At 47.4% G+C, this 17,720-nt stretch overlaps 1 protein-coding gene across 1 annotated transcript in view; it reads right to left on the reverse strand.

Moving 5' to 3' along the window:
• SMC6 (structural maintenance of chromosomes 6) overlaps nt 1–17,720 on the reverse strand; it is a 317,112-nt gene that overhangs the window by 97,586 nt on the left and 201,806 nt on the right. Inside the window, 1 exon segment of the mRNA XM_029595951.1 lies at nt 1,177–1,322. Within this exon segment, the coding sequence (XP_029451811.1) occupies nt 1,177–1,322 (146 nt within the window).

Genomic DNA, 17,720 nt, shown 5'->3' on the forward strand with positions numbered 1-17,720 from the left:
GTTCTTCTCAGAGACCTGGAGCAAGTAGCCCCGGATCCGGAACAGAAGGAGGCAGAGGCATAGCCGGAGGGACCATTGTTAAAGGCGGAGTCGCGGCTCCCGATCCCCGATCGGGTGAGGGTCGCCTCGGAGACCAGGTCGCAGGAATGGTCTGTGCCTTTCCTGGACGGGGCTTCTTCGACAGCAGCTCGGACGATGGCAAGGTTGATGATTTTGCTCCCTCGATGGTACGAGTCTTACAGTGCCGATGGCGATGTTTCTCCCTTCGATCCCCTCAATCCTGAGGGGGAGTAGAGGGTGTCGATGGCCGAGAAGTCATCAATGCCGGTCGGTGGTCGATGCTGGCACAAAGTCGACTGTGCCGGTTCCAACGACGTCGATGCTATGGACGGAGTCGGGGTTTGAGCACGGAAGAGAAGTTCCATCTTCTCCATTCTGGCCTTGCGACCCTTCTGTCATTAGGGCACATTTGGTGCAGGTCAAGACATCGTGCTCGCGTCCTAAACACATTACACAGATTTTATGGGGGTCTGTGATAGACATGGTGCTGTACAGTCCAGGCACCGACGAAACCCTGATGCCAAGGCCATGGAAAATATTTAGCCGCGGTACGGTCGACGGCCAGTAGGCCGAGAAGGCCAAACTCGACGGGAAATGGGTAAAAACTTACCAGAGTACCGCGGACTTATAAAAGGTAGAGGAGGGACCTCTGTGGGGCAATTTAACTTTTAGTAATTCCGTGAGGAAAATTCCTGTCAGGAATCTCTTCAGAGCTCCGTTACCGCGAAGCTACTGCTGCGCGGAAAAAAGAAGACTGAAGGGGGAACCCTGCTGGCTGCAGGGTTAGTGCCATGCTGGGCATGCCCAGTAGGGGCCAGTCAAAGTTCTGGAAACTTTGACAGAAGTTTTCCGTGATTGGGCTCCATCCTGATGATGTCGCCCATATGCGAGGACTACCATCCTGCTTGTCCTGTGAGAAAAGATGTACCCAAAGGCAGGAAATATACTAATAACTGTAAAATAAGAAACTTTAAAGTAAATAAAAATAGAGGTTGTAAAACCACCTTTTAAAAATTAGCATGTTAAATTTACAAATTAATAGAATATAAACCAAAAGTGTATTGAGCTTATTTTTCAGTTTAATTCCATTTAGCAAACCATCATTTATAGTATTACCTTATTATTTCTTCACGATTTCCATGACGATCCCGTTCTGAATTTATTTTTTCTCGTAATCTATTAATTTCTGTGTCAAGACTTCTGGCAGTTCTACTGACATCTATTCGTTCTGCATATATTTGCATGGCCTTTCCAATCTTTTCCTAAAAAGACATTTCAAAGAACTATCATTTCAAAATGTAGGGCAGGTCTGTTTCAAACATGTGGCACAAGCACAAGAGAATTTTTGTTTTCATGATTTATGCAGACTATTCCTAATCACTAAAGGAAGACTTGCTTTTTGATCTGGCAGTTTTCTCCTGCTCATTTAAGGTTTCCAGCTGTTGTGGGTGCTCAGAGCCCCATTACAGGCATGACAGTGGTGAAGAGGAAGTAAAACACTTTTTGACATGTCACAAAAGGAGTCATTATTCTTGTTCTCCTATGTTTTTGATTTTTGATCATAAGTAGCTTTATAATTATTAACAACTATTATAGCCTTTTTGCTTCAATTTTGGTAGGCAGGCAGATGACGCAGAAAGAGAGAAGCAAGATAGAACCATATAAACTGAAAAGTACTGCTACAGAAACTATGTTCAGAAACACACCTAGGTCGTTTGGCATTGTACCTTAGCAGCAGGACCAAAGATATCATTTGCTGACAAAGCAAGGATTCATTTTCATGCAGAGCAAGAACAAATTAATATACGGCCATTTAGATTCATTGTTTATAGCAAAAAGCCAATCAGAATTTGGCCAATTGTATAACCTAGTTTAGGGATTGCATATAAAATCCACAGCAGTAATGTGGAGTAAACCGCACACACATAAGTTAATACAAAAAAGAATGTGTGGCACACTAAATTAATAAAAGCACTATTCAATACATGAATCCATCAATTTTATTTAGTTACAAGCAACAGGAAATGTTTTTCAAAACACAATTCACTTCTTGAACAAGGAACAAGGTATGAGATGACAGGTAATATGTTACAATATCCTCAAAGGTCAAAAATTAACAAAAAAAAATGTAAGCGTGCTAATCTTCACAATTATCTCCTACATTCACACACACAAAATCACCTTGCACATATTTATCACAAAGCATATACATGTATTTGTCACCAAAATCTACTGTAAATGTTATACTTTCAAATCACTAATGCTGAATTGTTCTATACTGTTTTGTTTTACTTCAACAGACCCCCACCAAATTAGGGAGATATGATTAAAGGTAATCAAGCGTCATTCCAATATTCAATTTCCAATACAAAGAATCATTGAGCATAAAAGCAGCACATGGACATTGAAAGAAAAAGCTCCCTAGTAAACCATTCGGTTGCATACTCTCATACGACTGAGGATGTAAAATCTTTTGTCATTAAGTAGTTGGGAAGTGATCGAGGTGGCGATATCTCCCATAAATTGAGTCAATGGGAACAAAGATTCATTTTCAATTGGGGTACTTCTCCCCTGCAGGTTTGAATAGCAAAATAGAATGGCTGCTTTCATGTAAATTATGGGGACATAATTGTGTCCTAATTGGTGTAGATTTCTAATTGGTGAAAGGATATTTAAACGTTGCGTACGCACGTGTGACTGAGGACGTTTATTTTGTTTGAGGGACTGACGGTGCAGTGTAAGGAGCTATAGCAGCTTGATTGGTTAGTATGCTTTGTATAAAATAGTTGAGACATTATTATAATCGAAGTGAAAGTGTGTTCATGTATTTCCGTTTTCAGAACTTATATGATAAGGCGAGATGTATTGAGATTGATGTGAAGACTTTTGGTGTGAAGAATTTTGGTAAACGAAGGGACTATGAGAAGATTGCCAAGGCTGGCATTTCCAGAGATTTGATCTGAAGAGGGTTATTCATGTTTTTTTTTATATAAATATTTGACAATATTTTACTGTATTTATTTATTTAAAAACTTTTCTATACAGTCGTTTAGTAGTATACCATCACAACGGTTTACATATAGGCACATAAATGAGTTTGGTTAGGATAATAAATTAGCTAGTAGGTGCCATTAAAGTTTCGGTTACATGAATCAAATAATATACGCTATTTGGATTGTGGATTGGAAATTCCATTTATATGAATAATAGGATATCCATATATGAGAATACTGTACTCTTAAATTAATCTATATGTATGAGAAAAAATTAATAAAGCGGGGATAACTGCTATTTGTTGACTTTTAACAGTGTGCCGGAGTTCTCTTTCTTGTCCGCTAGTATTCCTTACTCCCTACTCTCATTGTGAAAAGCTTTTTTGAAGAGCCATGTTTTTAAACTTTTTTTTGAAGAGTTTTAGATCTTTCATTAGTCTTATTTCGAGTGGTAGTGTGTTCCATAATATTGGACCGGCTAGGGATAGAGCTCTCTCTCTTACTTGCGTCAGTTTTGCTGTCTTTACAGAGGGTATGGTTAGTAGAGCTTTATTGGCTGATCTGAGATTTTTATAGGGTAATCGCCCCCTGAGGAAGCCTGTTGACAAAACAAGGGTCCCTTGTTGGGGGAACAGTAAGATATTGAGCAAGATTTCATTGCAGTAAGTTTTTCATGAGATAAGAAGAAATACATGGAAAAGTATGGTCTATATACTGTATTGATGTTGGAAGGACAGTGGAACGAATGCTTGATTAGCTTTAAACATCTCCCTAATTTGGTGGTGATCTGTTTAAGTAAAACAGAGCAATATAGAACAATTCAGCATTAGTAATTTCAAAGTACAATATTTGCAGAAGATTTTGGTGATAAATAAATGTATATGTGTTGTGATAAATATGTGCAGGGTGAATTTATATGTGTGAATGAAGAATATAAGGATGAATGTGTGTGTTGGAATTAAGGGATGAATGTTGTGTTTTTAATATTGTAGAGATGTGGGTGTTGGGTTATAAGAGTCCCATCATGTATTGATGAATTATACAATTAAATGAGTATAAACAGTTGTATTTATCTTTGTATTTGCTTTTTGCACAATTGTATTTGAATCTATGTAAGGAAGAACGCACAACGCACAATAAAGCTCTGGAATTTGTTGCCAGAGGATGTGGTTAGTGCAGTTAGTGTAGCTGGGTTCAAAAAAGGTTTGGATAAGTTCTTGGAGGAGAAGTCCATTAACGGCTATTAATCAAGTTTACTTAGGGAATAGCCACTGCTATTAATTTCATCAGTAGCATGGGATCTTCTTAGTGTTTGGATAATTGCCAGGATCTTGTGGCCTGGTTTGGCCTCTGTTGGAAACAGGATGCTGGGCTTGATGGATCCTTGGTCTGACCCAGCATGGCAATTTCTTATGTTCTTAAGAAAATGAGATTAAAAGATTGCATTTTTTGTGATAACTGAAAATTTACACGCTCTCGTTTTGTGTGTTTATTGATTTTCAAGTATAAAAGCCTAAATGTCTTATCAATAAAATCACTTGAAAGAATTTTATACTAGTGCTTTGTGTTGAAATCTGTTTTTCTCCATAAAGTATACATTATTATGTAAGATATATAGCATTTAATAAAAAAAGAAGTTTTTCTCCACAGCTGTTGGTTCTAAGTGTGTTTCACTGATCCACATCACAGCTCCTTCAGAACCAGGGCTGGGATCTGGTACCATTAGTCTTTATTTGTAGGCAGTGAGAGATGTTCTTCCTCTCTATAAATCCCTTCCCATCTTACTTTAGTCCAGTCACTATAGCATTAATCCTCAGTTGGGGGCTCTGCAACAGGGCACTTCTGGAACTCTGCAATCGTAGGCCCTTAAACCCCACCAATGGGAGTTGCAACTGCATGAAGACTATGATTCCTTTTCTCTCCTCCCTACCTCTCGAGGCACTGTGAATGTTGCTTATGGGGCACCCCCAGTTCTGATTTACCAAGGTACTGGAAGTCCTGAACCCGAATAGTACCCAAGTCCTTCCATATGGAAAACTAAAACAATGCCAATGAACCAAAACTCCAGCCCTACAAAAACTTTTGTTTATATTATGCTTCTCTATGCACCACATTTATATTTTTATAAAATAAAAATGTGGCTTTCACTCATTCTTGTAAAGAAATGTGGAGATTACTTACCTGATAATCTCGTTTTCCTTAGTGTATGCAGATGGACTCAAAACAAGTGGGTAGAGTGTGCTCGTGCTAGCAGTTGGAGACGGATCTGACGTCAGCACGGGTACATATACCCCCGCAGGAAGTGCAGCAATTCAGCAATCTTCCTTGCAAAAGATTTATGGATATATGTGTAATTGACCAATCGATTAAATGAACAGGATTACCCTGACCGATTGATAGTAGCTGGAGACCGCCAGTGTTCTCAACCGGAAGGCGTCGACACCCGGCAGGGTGGATGCCCTATATAAGAAAACATGGCTTACCGTGAGTCGGTGAATCCCCATGTATACCGGCAGCCGGGCGGGATGCTGAGTCCATCTGCATACACTAAGGAAAACGAGATTATCAGGTAAGTAATCTCCACATTTCCTAGCGTGTAGCAGATGGACTCAAAACAAGTGGGATGTACAAAAGCTACTCCCGGACTGGGTGGGAGGCTGCCCGAGGTCCGTTCAGGATTGCCCTCGCAAATGCTGTGTCCTCCCTGGCCTGGACGTCCAGACGGTAGTATCTGGAGAAGGTATGGAGGGAGGACCACGTCGCCGCCCTGCATATCTCTGCAGGCGACAGCATCCTAGTTTCTGCCCAAGAGGCCGCTTGCGCTCTGGTAGAGTGAGCCTTGACCCGTAGAGGTGGTGGATTTCCCGCTTCTACGTAGGCTGCCTTGATAACTTCTTTGATCCAGCGGGCGATGGTTGCCCGTGAGGCCGCTTCCCCTTGCTTCTTCCCGCTGTGAAGGACGAACAGGTGGTCCATCTTTCGTACTGCTTCTGACATTTCCAGGTATCTGGACAGTAGCCTGCCGATGTTGAGATGGCATAGTATTCGACCTTCTTCCGACTTCTTCAAACCTTCCGTGGTAGGCAAGGATATGGTTTGGTTGAGGTGGAAGTGTGAGACTATTTTGGGTAAGAAGGAAGGAACCGTGCGAAGATGGATAGCCTCTGGAGTGATTCTGAGAAACGGATCACGGCAGGACAGCGCTTGTAGCTCTGAGATGCGGCGTGCTGAGCATATGGCCAGCAGGAACACCATCTTCAAGGTTAACAAACGGAGGGACAGGCCTCGAAGGGGTCTGAAGGCGGGTCCCGCTAGAAATTCCAAAACTAGGTTGAGGTTCCACAGGGGCACTGGCCACTTCAGTGGCGGGCGAATGTGTTTGACTCCTTTCAGGAAACGTGAAACGTCTGGGTGTGTGGCAATGCTGTTGCCGTCACTCTGGGGACTGTAGGAGGATAGCGCTGCCACCTGAACCTTGATTGAATTGAGGGACAGACCCTTCTGAAGTCCATCTTGCAGGAAATCCAATATGATAGGGATTTTAGCGGCATGTGGATTGGTGCTGTGAGTGTTGCACCAGGCTTCGAATATTCTCCAGATCCTTATATATGTTAGTGATGTGGAGAACTTGCGTGCTCGGAGGAGTGTATCTATTACCGGCCCCAAGTATCCTCTTTTCTTCAGTCTAGCCCTCTCAATGGCCAGACCGTAAGAGAGAATTGAGCTGGATCCTCGTGGAGGATGGGACCTTGCCGCAGCAGGTCCCTGTGTGGAGGGCAGGGGTAATGGATTCCCTGCCAGTAGTCTTCTCATGTCTGCGTACCAGGGTCTTCTTGGCCAGTCCGGGGCCACTAGAAGAACTAGGCCTCTGTGCCGCTGAATCTTGTGTATAATGGCGCCCAGCAGGGGCCATGGAGGAAAGGCATATAGCAGGATCCCCTGAGGCCATAGCTGTACCAGGGCATCGATCCCCTGGGATAGAGGATCCCGCCTGCGGCTGAAATATCTGGGTACTTGAGCGTTGGACCTGTCCGCTAGTAGGTCCATGCCCGGCGTCCCCCACTGATCCACAATTATCTGGAAGGCTGTGGGCAACAGCTGCCATTCCCCCGGGTTTAGGCTTTCTCTGCTGAGGAAGTCTGCCGTGGTGTTGTCCTTCCCGGCGATGTGGACGGCGGAGATGTCCTGGATATTTGCTTCCGCCCACGTCATCAGGGGGGCTATTTCTAGGGATACCTGTCGGCTTCTGGTTCCGCCCTGTCGGTTGATGTATGCCACCGTGGTGGCGTTGTCCGACATCACTCTGACCGCTCTGTTTCGAAGTCTGTGGGCCAATCGCAGGCATGCTAGCCTGACTGCCTGTGCCTCTAGTCGGTTGAGGACAAAAGGAATAAGGGGTTCCAACTCCTCCTTCTGAAATAAGCGGAGGAACCTGGGATCATCCCCTTCGAGAGGAGGAAGTGTTTCTGCCAAATCCACAGCCGGATCCGGGGTTCCCAAAGGTGCCGGAGGGTCCGGGCAGGAGGGGGCCCCCGGGACCACCCGCACCCTAACAGCCCCCTGTGGCTCCGGGGCAGCAGGGGCGAGCGGAGGGTCCAACCACGGAAGTTTGGCCGGCAGGGGACCTGGGGAGGGGTCCTCCTCCTCCTGCAAGTTGGCCAGGTAGGATTTGTGCTTGAGAAGCACAAATTCTGAAGAAAAACGAGGCCTAGACTTGCCGGGGGGGGGGGGGGGGGGGGGAGGGGGGTCAGGGACCCCATCTGAGGGCCGCACGAGGCTCAAATCAGGGGGAGAACCCACAAAATCGTCATCCCCTGCGCCAAGCAGCCCCGAATCGGGAGCTGCTAAAACACCCAAAATGGCCACCGTTCCCGCGGTTTGCCGACCCGGGAACGGCCTGGCCATGCATCTGGAAGAGCGACCCTGGGCTGGATTTAGCTGCGCTGCTTGGGAGGGGCCTTTCCCACCTGGCAGGCATGCAGAACATAGCCCCTCGTGCAAAAATCATGTCGAGGGCTCCCCACAGGCTAAGCAGCAGTGTGATCGCGGCATTGTCAGTGAAAAGAGCAGTGATCACAAAGAAAATCAGCTGATTAGGATTCCCTTCGCTGCCGGGAAGAGCGGAGGCAGAGGACCAAACCCTGCATGCTCCTGACTGAACACCCAGCTGCCAACAGAGGTAAAAAGACTGAGCTAGTGGGGAGACTTAAGGTATTTAAAAGTACCTCTGGTTTCATTTATTTTTTTTTTTTTTCAAAAGGAAAGCAAAAGAGTGTGTGTGTGTGTGTGTGTGTGTGTGTGTGTGTGCCCTAAAGGCACTGACGGGAGAGAAATCTCCTGAACACTTTAAAGGCACCCCCTTAGGAGCACCGGGAATAGGGGCTTAGGCTATGCTGCAAGAAAAAAAACACAAGGGGCCAAGCCCCCCTAGAGCATGGAGAAAGTGCTGTCTCCAAAGGATAAAAAACAGAGCCAATTCCCTTTTTTTTTTTTTTTTTTTTTTTTTTTACTAAAAGCAAGAAGCGTACTTGCTTGATCATCTAGGGAAAAAACCAAAACTGGAAATAGGGCTAAACTAGCCAAGATCAGGAGACCACAGGTTGAGCTGATCCATCTGCTGGAGACAGACAAATACTGAAAGGCTGCAGGGTAGGCTCTGTCCTGATATAGGATACCTTTTTCAGTTTTGGTCTGTCTCCATCTGCTGGACAGGAGGCTCAACCCACGGTCTGGACTGATCTGGGTATGTACAGGGAACATGCAAATGTCTTTTAAAGTATATTGATAAATTTATGATGAAAGCAGATCAATAAATGGCAACAAATACACTTAAATTAAAGAAGATAGCAAGGCCGCTAAAACCACAATGGCTGACAAACAGTGGCTTGTTGCCTGGCCTAGCAAGTGACTCCTTGGTGTTAGACATAACGAACATTGTGAAAACAGCACTGGAGGCAAAATTTGAAAACCTAGATGTGAAAACAGTTGGTGAAAACCTATAAAGGATATTAGCAAGCAAATTTGACAAAGCTGAAATGAGGGTATTGGCCACAGATGATGCTGTCAATTTACTGAAAAAATAGGTGTGTTGAGGATAATGAAGCAGTTGGATGAAAACAACCTAATGGCTTAGGTAAATATGGTTTGTAGGCATCCTGGAGACAGCTGCTAACAGTGACCTGGTGAAGCAACAAGAGAAGTGGTTGATCAAGAAAAATCTTTTTAAATGATCTGCTTGGACAATTTTTTTTCTCTTGAATGAGTTGCATATTAAAGCCATATTATTAACCATCCTAGAGCGCTAACAGTGAGGATCTCAATTTTGCACATAAAACTGGTATGGTATAAACTAGCAGGATATCCAGGAAATAAACTATGAGGCAACTGAGATCATGATTCTTCATGTTTACTCCAACTGGCAATGGCAATGAAAAGGAGGAGAAATTTAGTCTTACCTGCTAATTTGCTTTCCTTGAGACCAGTCAGACCAGTCGAGTTGTACGAGTTTATAGACTCCTATCAGCAGACGGAAATAGAGAACAGGTTTGCTGACATCACCCCTAGAGAGACCTGTGCTGGCCTCAGCCTGCAAGTATTCTTTCTAACAAGCCAAACTAGAGCTAAGATCTTCCCATATCTCCTCTAATTCAGGGGATTCCAAGATATGCAACTGAAATCCAACTCCTCAAACAAGGAAGGCCATTTATTTTAACCCAGGCCAACTATAGCCAACTGATAATTACTGCAAATAAATTCATAAGCACCAGAAGCGGGGAAAGAACTGAGTCAGAATAAGATACTTGACTGGTCTGGTTGGACTCAAGAAAAGGAATTAGCAGGTAAGACAGTTTCTCCTTCCTGTTCAACCAGCCAGACTAGTACAGATGCATGGGATGTACCAAAGTTACCACTAGATTGGGTAGGAAACTGCCAGCCCCACTCTTAAAACACTGAAGCCAAAGGCAGTATATGTGCTCTTGCTTGAACATCTAGATGGTAATGCTTTGAGAAAGAATGCACAGAGGTCGAAGTCGCCGCTCTGCTAATCTCTGCCACGGACACTAGATGGCGTTACGTCCATAACAAGGCCTGTGCCCAAGTAGAATGCACATAAAGGCCCTTGGGTAGTGGCAAGCCCTTAGTGATATATACCATGCCAACTGTCTCCTTAATCCACCTGGCTATAGAAGCCTTCAAAGTCACTACACCCTTATGAGAACCACTAAAAAGAACAAAAAGAACAGACTTTGTAAATGTATTAGTCACTTTCAGATATCAGAGGAGAGCCCTGCGAATAGCCAACTGATGAAGCTCCTCATAGTGGCCCTTTGTAAAGGACAATAGAAAAGCCACCTAATTAAGATGGAATGAAGGAACTTTCTAGACAGACACAAACTCTTCGGAAAACTTCAAACAAAGCTCCCAACATGAGAGGGCCTGCAACTCCAAAATTCGCTTAGGTGAACAGACCACTACCAAAAAGTATGTTTTAAGAGTCACATCCAAAACAGATGCTCTCTTGAAAGGATCAAAAGGAAACAGGCATAAAGATCTTAGGAGAGATTAAGATCCCAAGGAGGAACAAACTCCTTCCTGGGAGGACGAATATGCTCAACTCCCCTTAGAAAACATATAATGTCTGGGTGTGCTGCCAATGATCTGTCCAAAGTGTGCCCCTATAACAGGCTATAGCTGCTACCTGCACTTTGAGAGAATTCAGTGCCAATCCTTTATCCAGGCCACCCAGCAAAAATTGAAACCACTGAAGCCTTTGTCTAAGAGATCCCTTTCTCAGCACATGACAACTAAACAATCCGCCACACTAACTTAAGCTAGCGAAGTGAAAGAATTCCAGACCCACAATACACGCTTCCGGAATAACCTTTCTTGATCAAACCTCTCAAGGGCCAGGCTGTAAGACAATGGCAACAAATCCTCAAGATTAACTGGATCCTGAAACAAAAGACCCATGGACTGGGGAGGCTTAGAGGAACCCCTCTCTACTAACCTGATTAGATCTGATTACCATGGACACCTGGGCCAAAATCAGGGGCAACTATAATCATCAATTCCCAATACCTAGCTAACTTCTGTGGCACCCAACTCACCACAGGCCATGGAGGAAAGATATATAGACCCTGCTTGGCCATGGTTTGTCAGGGTATAAAGACTTACCAAATCCTCCCTCCTGTGGCTAAACAAAAAAAAAAAAAAATACTTCCACTTTGGCATCGCAGCCATTGATCAGCTCCCCCATGGGATGAGGGTGAAGGGGATAGACTCAGAAGTAATTTTAGAAAATATGTATTTATAGGGAGGGTGGTGGGTGCATGGACTGACCTCCCAGCAGAGGTGTTAAAGACAAAAACAGTATCTGAATTCAAGAAAGCATGGGATAAATACAAGGATTCTACCAATGCCAGAAGTCTAAGAAGTAAGATGGAAGAGAGAGTGTATATAGCAGTGAATGAGAGACTTAACTCACATCTCAGAGATATGGTGGAAGGAGGATAACAAATGGGATAGTGCCATACCAGGATACATATTATATTGCAATGATAGGGAGGAGCTTTATGTCCAGGATGGCATAGAGTCCAACAGGATAAGGATCCTGCAAGAGACTAAATGCACAATTTTTATGGGTAGAAATCCCATGTGTGTTGTGGAAGAGTATAGCAAAAGGAGTATACTACCATCCACCTGGCCAAAATTATGAACTGGCCAATGAAATGCCAAGAGAAATTATGGAAGCTAACTAAATTGGTAGTGCAATAATAATGGGAGATTTCAATTACTCCAAATATTGACTTGGGTAAATGTAACAGCAGGACATTCTAAAGAGATAAAGTTCGAACAGAGCCTCCCAGAGGGCCCGAAAGACCAGATTAAAACTCCACAACGGGCAAGGTGGACGGAGATGCTTGACGCCCTTCAAGCACCAATCGCATCCGGGTGGCCTGCTCAGTGATGACATTCCACCCGACCCAGGAGAGAGCCGAGAGGGGAGAAGACCTTTGTGGAGAAGAGAGGACCAATGAGATTGGGGCGGAGAGCGCTGAGATACCAGACTCCGCACAAACAGATTCAAACACGTTCCAGATACGCCAGGGAAGTCTACTGTTTCTGAGCCCGCAGCAAGGTGGAGATGACCTCCTCCTAATAGCCCTTGCGCCTTAGATGCCGCTGCCTGTCAAAAACCAGGCCGCTAGACAAAAGCGATCGGCCTGGTCGAAAAATACAGGTCCTTGACGAAGGAGCTGAGGAAGATGGCGTAGCCGCAGGTCTGTCCAGCACTAGGTTCAGAAAATCCGCGAACCACGGCCTGTGCGGCCACTCTGGTGCTACTAGAACCACGGGACCCTGGTGGAATTCTATTCTGAGAAATTTCCCGACCAGGGGCCACGGGGGGGGGGGGGGGGGGGGGGGAACACGTACAGAAGGATGTCCGCCGGCCAAGGGAGAGCCAGAGCATCTACGCCCTCTGAGCCGTGTTTCCTCCAATGGCGGAAGAACCAATTTGCCTTGGCATTGCGAAGGGTCGCCATGAGTCCCAGGTGGGGGGGACCACCTGTCGACGTTGAGATTCATGGCTGTGTCAGAGAGTTCCCACTCCCCGGGATCGAGCGACTGACGACTGAGAAAATCGGCCTGAACATTCCCCTTGCCCACGATGTGGGAGGCTGCCGGGCACTGTAGATGTCGCTCGGCCCAGGCGAAGAGACGGCTGGTTTCCAGGGCCATCAGCGGACTGCAGGTGCCTCCTTGGCGATTGATGTTAGCCACGGTGGAGGAGTTGTCGGACGAGACCCGTATCACCTTGCCGTGGATGAGGGGGAGAAACTTCAGAAGAGCTAGAAACACCGCCCGAGCCTCCAACCGAATGATGTGCCAGCGAGACTGAGCAGCCGGTCAGATCCCCTGGGCGTACTGTGAGAGGCAGACCGCACCCCAGCCCGAGAGACTGGCGTCCGTGGTTACTATCATCCACTGAGGGACTTGAAGAGACATTCCCTGAAGCAAATGAGGAAGGGAAAGCCACCACTGCAAGTCGGTGACGGTAGAGCCCGAAGATGGGAGGACTGTGTGAAACTGTTCCGCCACTGGCTGCCAACGGGACAGCAAAGCTTTCTGGAACGGTCGCATATGAGCAAAGGCCCAAGGGACTAGGTTGATTGTAGAAGCCAAGGAGCCCGAGACCTGCAGGTAGTCCCAAGCCGTCTGAGAAGGCAGCAAGATCAGACTCTGAAACCGGCCGATCAACTTGAGAGCCTGCGCGTGAGGCAAGAAGACCTTGCCCACCCAGGTGTTGAAGTGGGCTCCCAGGAACCCTAAATCCTGGGAGGGCTGAAGGTAGCTCTTGGAGAAATTCAGTATGCACCTGAGAGACGCAAGAAGAGCTAACAGGCGATCCACCGCCTGCAGGCAAAGAGTTTCCGCCTTGGCCCTGACGAGCCAGACGTCCAGGTAGGGGTGAACAAGGATCCCTTCCCGGCGGAGAGCTGCTGCCACCACCACCATCACTTTGGTGAAGGCGCGAGGTGCCGTCGCGAGACCAAAGGTAAGCTCTCTGAACTGGAAGACCCAGTGGAAGATGTGAACGCGAAGAGACTACGGCAGCCGCGATCAATCGGAATATGGAAATACGCCCCTGTGAAACTGAGTGAAGCGAGGAACTCTCCGGGGCGAAATGGCACGAGGCCCGCTCGCAGAGTATTCATGCGGAAAAGCGGGATCTTGAAAACCCGTTGACTCGTCTGAAGCCTAAGATCAGACGAAGACCTGTCCTGCTAGGGAACGACGAAGTAAATAAAATACTGGCCTGCGGCAAGTTCGCTGCCTGGAGCCGGGACCACCGCATGGGACAAAAGAGCCTGGCGGGGGTGGGCCCCACCGCTTGCCGCGACCGACCGCACGGGGAAAATAGAAAAAGATCCCGAAAAACTTGAGCAAAGCAAAGGCGCACCTGTCTCTGAGAACGTCAAGGACCCACTGGGCCGAACGCCTAGGAAGGGGACCGAGGAATGAGCCCAGTGAACTCCATTTTGTGGCAGGCGTAAGGATGGAGCGCGTGGGCTGGCCCTCGCGAAAGGGACGGCGCCCACGAGAAGGCTGCGATTAAGAAGGAAAAACCCCCTGAGGAGTCACCTTGCCTGCGTGGGGTAAACCGTCTCCGGCCCCGAAAACGTGGACGAGAGGGTGTAAAGGAATGGGATGGCTTCGGACGGTCCTCCGGAAGCTTATGGACCTTACTTTCCCCCAAGGAATCCATAGTTTCTCAAGGTCCTTGCCAAACAGCAGCTTACCTTTGAACAGCAACGTGCCCAACCGGGCTGTGAAGGACGGATCGGCCGACCAATGGCGCAGCCAGAGGAGCTGTGTGCGGTGGACATCGCCGAGGCCATCGCCTTTGCATGGACGCGGAGAAGGTCATATGCGCAGCCTCTGCCCACGGGAGGTCCCGGGTGCAGAGTAATTTTTGAACCCACCTGAGACTTGCCCGCAGCATAAGACTGCTGCAAATAGTCGCACGCACCCCCAGCGCCAGGACTTCAAACATGTGCTTCACATGAGCCTCGAGCATGCGGACCTGGGCGGCTTTAAAAACCGGGAAACCCTCCTGTATCGTGACCACATAACTAATCCACGGAGGGTTACCTAACTGCTGCAGTGTTTCTTTAGAATCAACATGTCTTTCTGTTGAATAGAGGTACAGTACCTGGATAGTACCACAGGTGGTGCAAAAGGTCAAGAAGAACTTCTTGACCTTTTGCACCACCTTTGGGTGGTTGTGGCCACCGGTTGTGGCATGGGACTTCAATGTTGTCCTTGCATGGCTCATGCAAACTCCTTTTGAGCCCTTGCACTCCTGCGAACTCAGATACCTTACATGGAAAGTACTTTTCCTAGTAGCTATCACGTCTGCTCGCAGGGTTAGTGAGTTACAGGCCCTTGTGACTTAATCACCCTACACAAGGTTCCTCCATGACCAGGTGGTTCTCCGCACTCACCCTAAATTCCTTCCTAAAGTGGTAACAGATTTCCACTTAAATCAGTCCATAGTCTTGCTCACTTTCTTTCCAAGACCTCATGCTCACCTGGGTGAGCGAGCTCTGCACACCTTGGACTGTAAGCGTGCGCTTGCATTTTATTTAGACCGCACCACAGTCTATAGGAAGTCCACCCAACTCTTTTTGTTTCTTTTGATAAAAACAAACTTGGAGTTGCGGTGGGCAAGCAAACACTCTCCAACTGGTTGGCAGACTGCATTGCATTCTGCTACCAGCAAGCAGGCCTTCCACTGCAAGGACGAGTGAAGGCACACTCCGTCAGAGCCATGATAACACCTTTTGGACCACTCCATCAGAGCCATGATAACACCTTTTGGACCTAAGCACAAAACACAAACCACTTCATGAACTGGTAATGCCATTATCTCTTTTGGAGCATCTACGAATTGTAAGACCTCTAACATCTTGTGGCAAGCGTCTTCCTCTGTAACTAGTGAAAATGGGATAGTCTCAGACATCTCCTTGACAAAAATGGCAAAGGAGAGGTCTTCCGGAGGAGATCGCCTTTCTTCCAGTGGTGAAGGCTCTTAGAGGAATTCCTCAGAAGCTTGTGAAGAATCATCTGAGGATCCATCTTCCCATGGGTTATAGGGACTTTACCCTTCTCCCGGTGGGCTTCCTGATGGAGGAAGTATGCCAAAGCTGAGAGGGCGAGAAGGCATCAATGGATGCGGCACCAGCATCGATGGAATCTGTGCTGGCATCAAGAGCACCGGAGCAGGTGAGGTGCGTTTAGGCACCAATAGCCCCGATGGACCTAGCATGGGTTCCGGCATCAGTGGTCCCCGTGATGGGATCTGGCCGGGAATCAATTCTTCCTCCTCCGAGGAACCCGGTATTGGAATCAGGACCTGCAGAGGCCTCGATGGACGACTGTGCCAGCGTGTCCAGTGTCACAGGTTGAGTTTGCAAGGCACCGATGAGCGTGTGGAGACGCTCGAGGAGTGGTGTAAACATTGAGGGAGCCGGTTCCGGCGGTGACTGGAAGCCTCGTAGGGCATTCAGCACTGCCTCTTGGACCATGCGGTCCAATTCCTCCCGAAAAGTCAGCATGGATGGCACAGCAACTGGGGTAGGAGGCAGGCTAGGTGTCACCGAAGCTTCAACGGGGCCCGTGGAGGCTCGGTGCCCGGCACCACTACCAGTAGGGAACACCTAGGGGTCCCGGGTCCAGAGGGGGATGGGGGGCTCCTCTCCCCAGGCCCTCTTCGCAGGCGGCTCGAAGTTGATGCTGCTATGATATCGGAGCCGGCACCGGTCGGGGATGTCCATCTGTGCCGGTGCTTCCCTCGGTGCTCGGTCCGGTCCTTCTCTGGCACCAAGGACGATGACGCCGATGCCTTCGATGGTGTCTGTGATGGACGGTCACCCGCTCCACGATGTTCCTGGCGGGGCATCTCCATAGAGAGGGTCCATTGACCTCGGTCTATGACACTTGAACTGGCGTCGATGGAGCAGAATGTTTTAAAGCAAACAAATGCTCCATCTTGTCCAGACGAGTGTGACGGCCTTTGCGGATCATTTGTGCACAACTAGGGCATCAACGAACGTCATGCGAGGGACCTAAGCACAAAACACAAACACTGTGAGGATCCGTTATGGACATGGTCCTTGGACACTCGGGGCATTTTCTAAACCCGGTCACCATTGAAAAAGAAGCGGGCAAATTTCTCACAGAGCTCCTAACCAAGAGGCAACTTGCAGCGCGGAAAAAAAAAAAAAAAGAGACTGAAGGGGGTCCCTGGTGGCTACAGGCTTAGTGGCATGCTGGGCATGCTCAGGGTGCCAGTCAAAGTTCTAGAAACTTTGACAAAAGTATTCCGTGACAGGGCTCCATCTGATGATGTCACCCATATGTGAGGACTACCACCCTGCTTGTCCTGGGAGAAAGCACCACTGATAGAAATATGTGATGCTCTAGGCTCAGGGGTGGGGGAAGGCTGCAGTCCCCCTGGACTGACCCTTGGCGGTAAAAAGGCCGCTGGAACTGTCATCAAGATCAGGTGACTGGTGGAAGCAGTAAGCCTGTTAACTGCCTTAGATCCTCCCACAATTGCAAACTCATTTCCCCAGAGCTGTCCCTTACGTAAGGCTTGCCATACTGGGTCAGACCAAGAGTCCATCAAGCCCAGTATCCTGTTTCCAATAGTGGCCAAGCCAGGTCACAAGTACTTGGCAGGATCCCAAGGGATAGATAGATTCCAAGCTGCTTATCCCAAGAATAAGCAGTGGATTTCTGCAACACTACCTTAGCTTTGGAGCACTTGTGGCAGTATCACAAACTTCCTCTGCCTGCACCTTTCTCAAACTGCTAGCTGCACACAGCAGGGGCTTCTTCCCATGTTCAGACACCGCCATTTTATCTACCTCCCTGCTGCACTGCCAAAGCCTCCTAATATCAGCAGCTGCGGTCCCAAGTTCACAAAAAACTTCAGCGACTCACCCATTTGTCAAATTGAGCCCCCCAAGAATTCCAAGATTCAGGCCTCCAATGAAGTTCTTCTAGCCTTAGCAAAATGCCATGCCAGCTGCCTCTGAAGAAACTTGTTTCCTTTTTTTTCTTCCCACACTTTGCCAATAGCAGTAACAATGCAGACAA

The sequence above is a fragment of the Rhinatrema bivittatum genome, chromosome 3 (genome assembly GCF_901001135.1).
Source record: "Rhinatrema bivittatum chromosome 3, aRhiBiv1.1, whole genome shotgun sequence".
Classification (NCBI taxonomy): Eukaryota; Metazoa; Chordata; class Amphibia; order Gymnophiona; family Rhinatrematidae; genus Rhinatrema; species Rhinatrema bivittatum.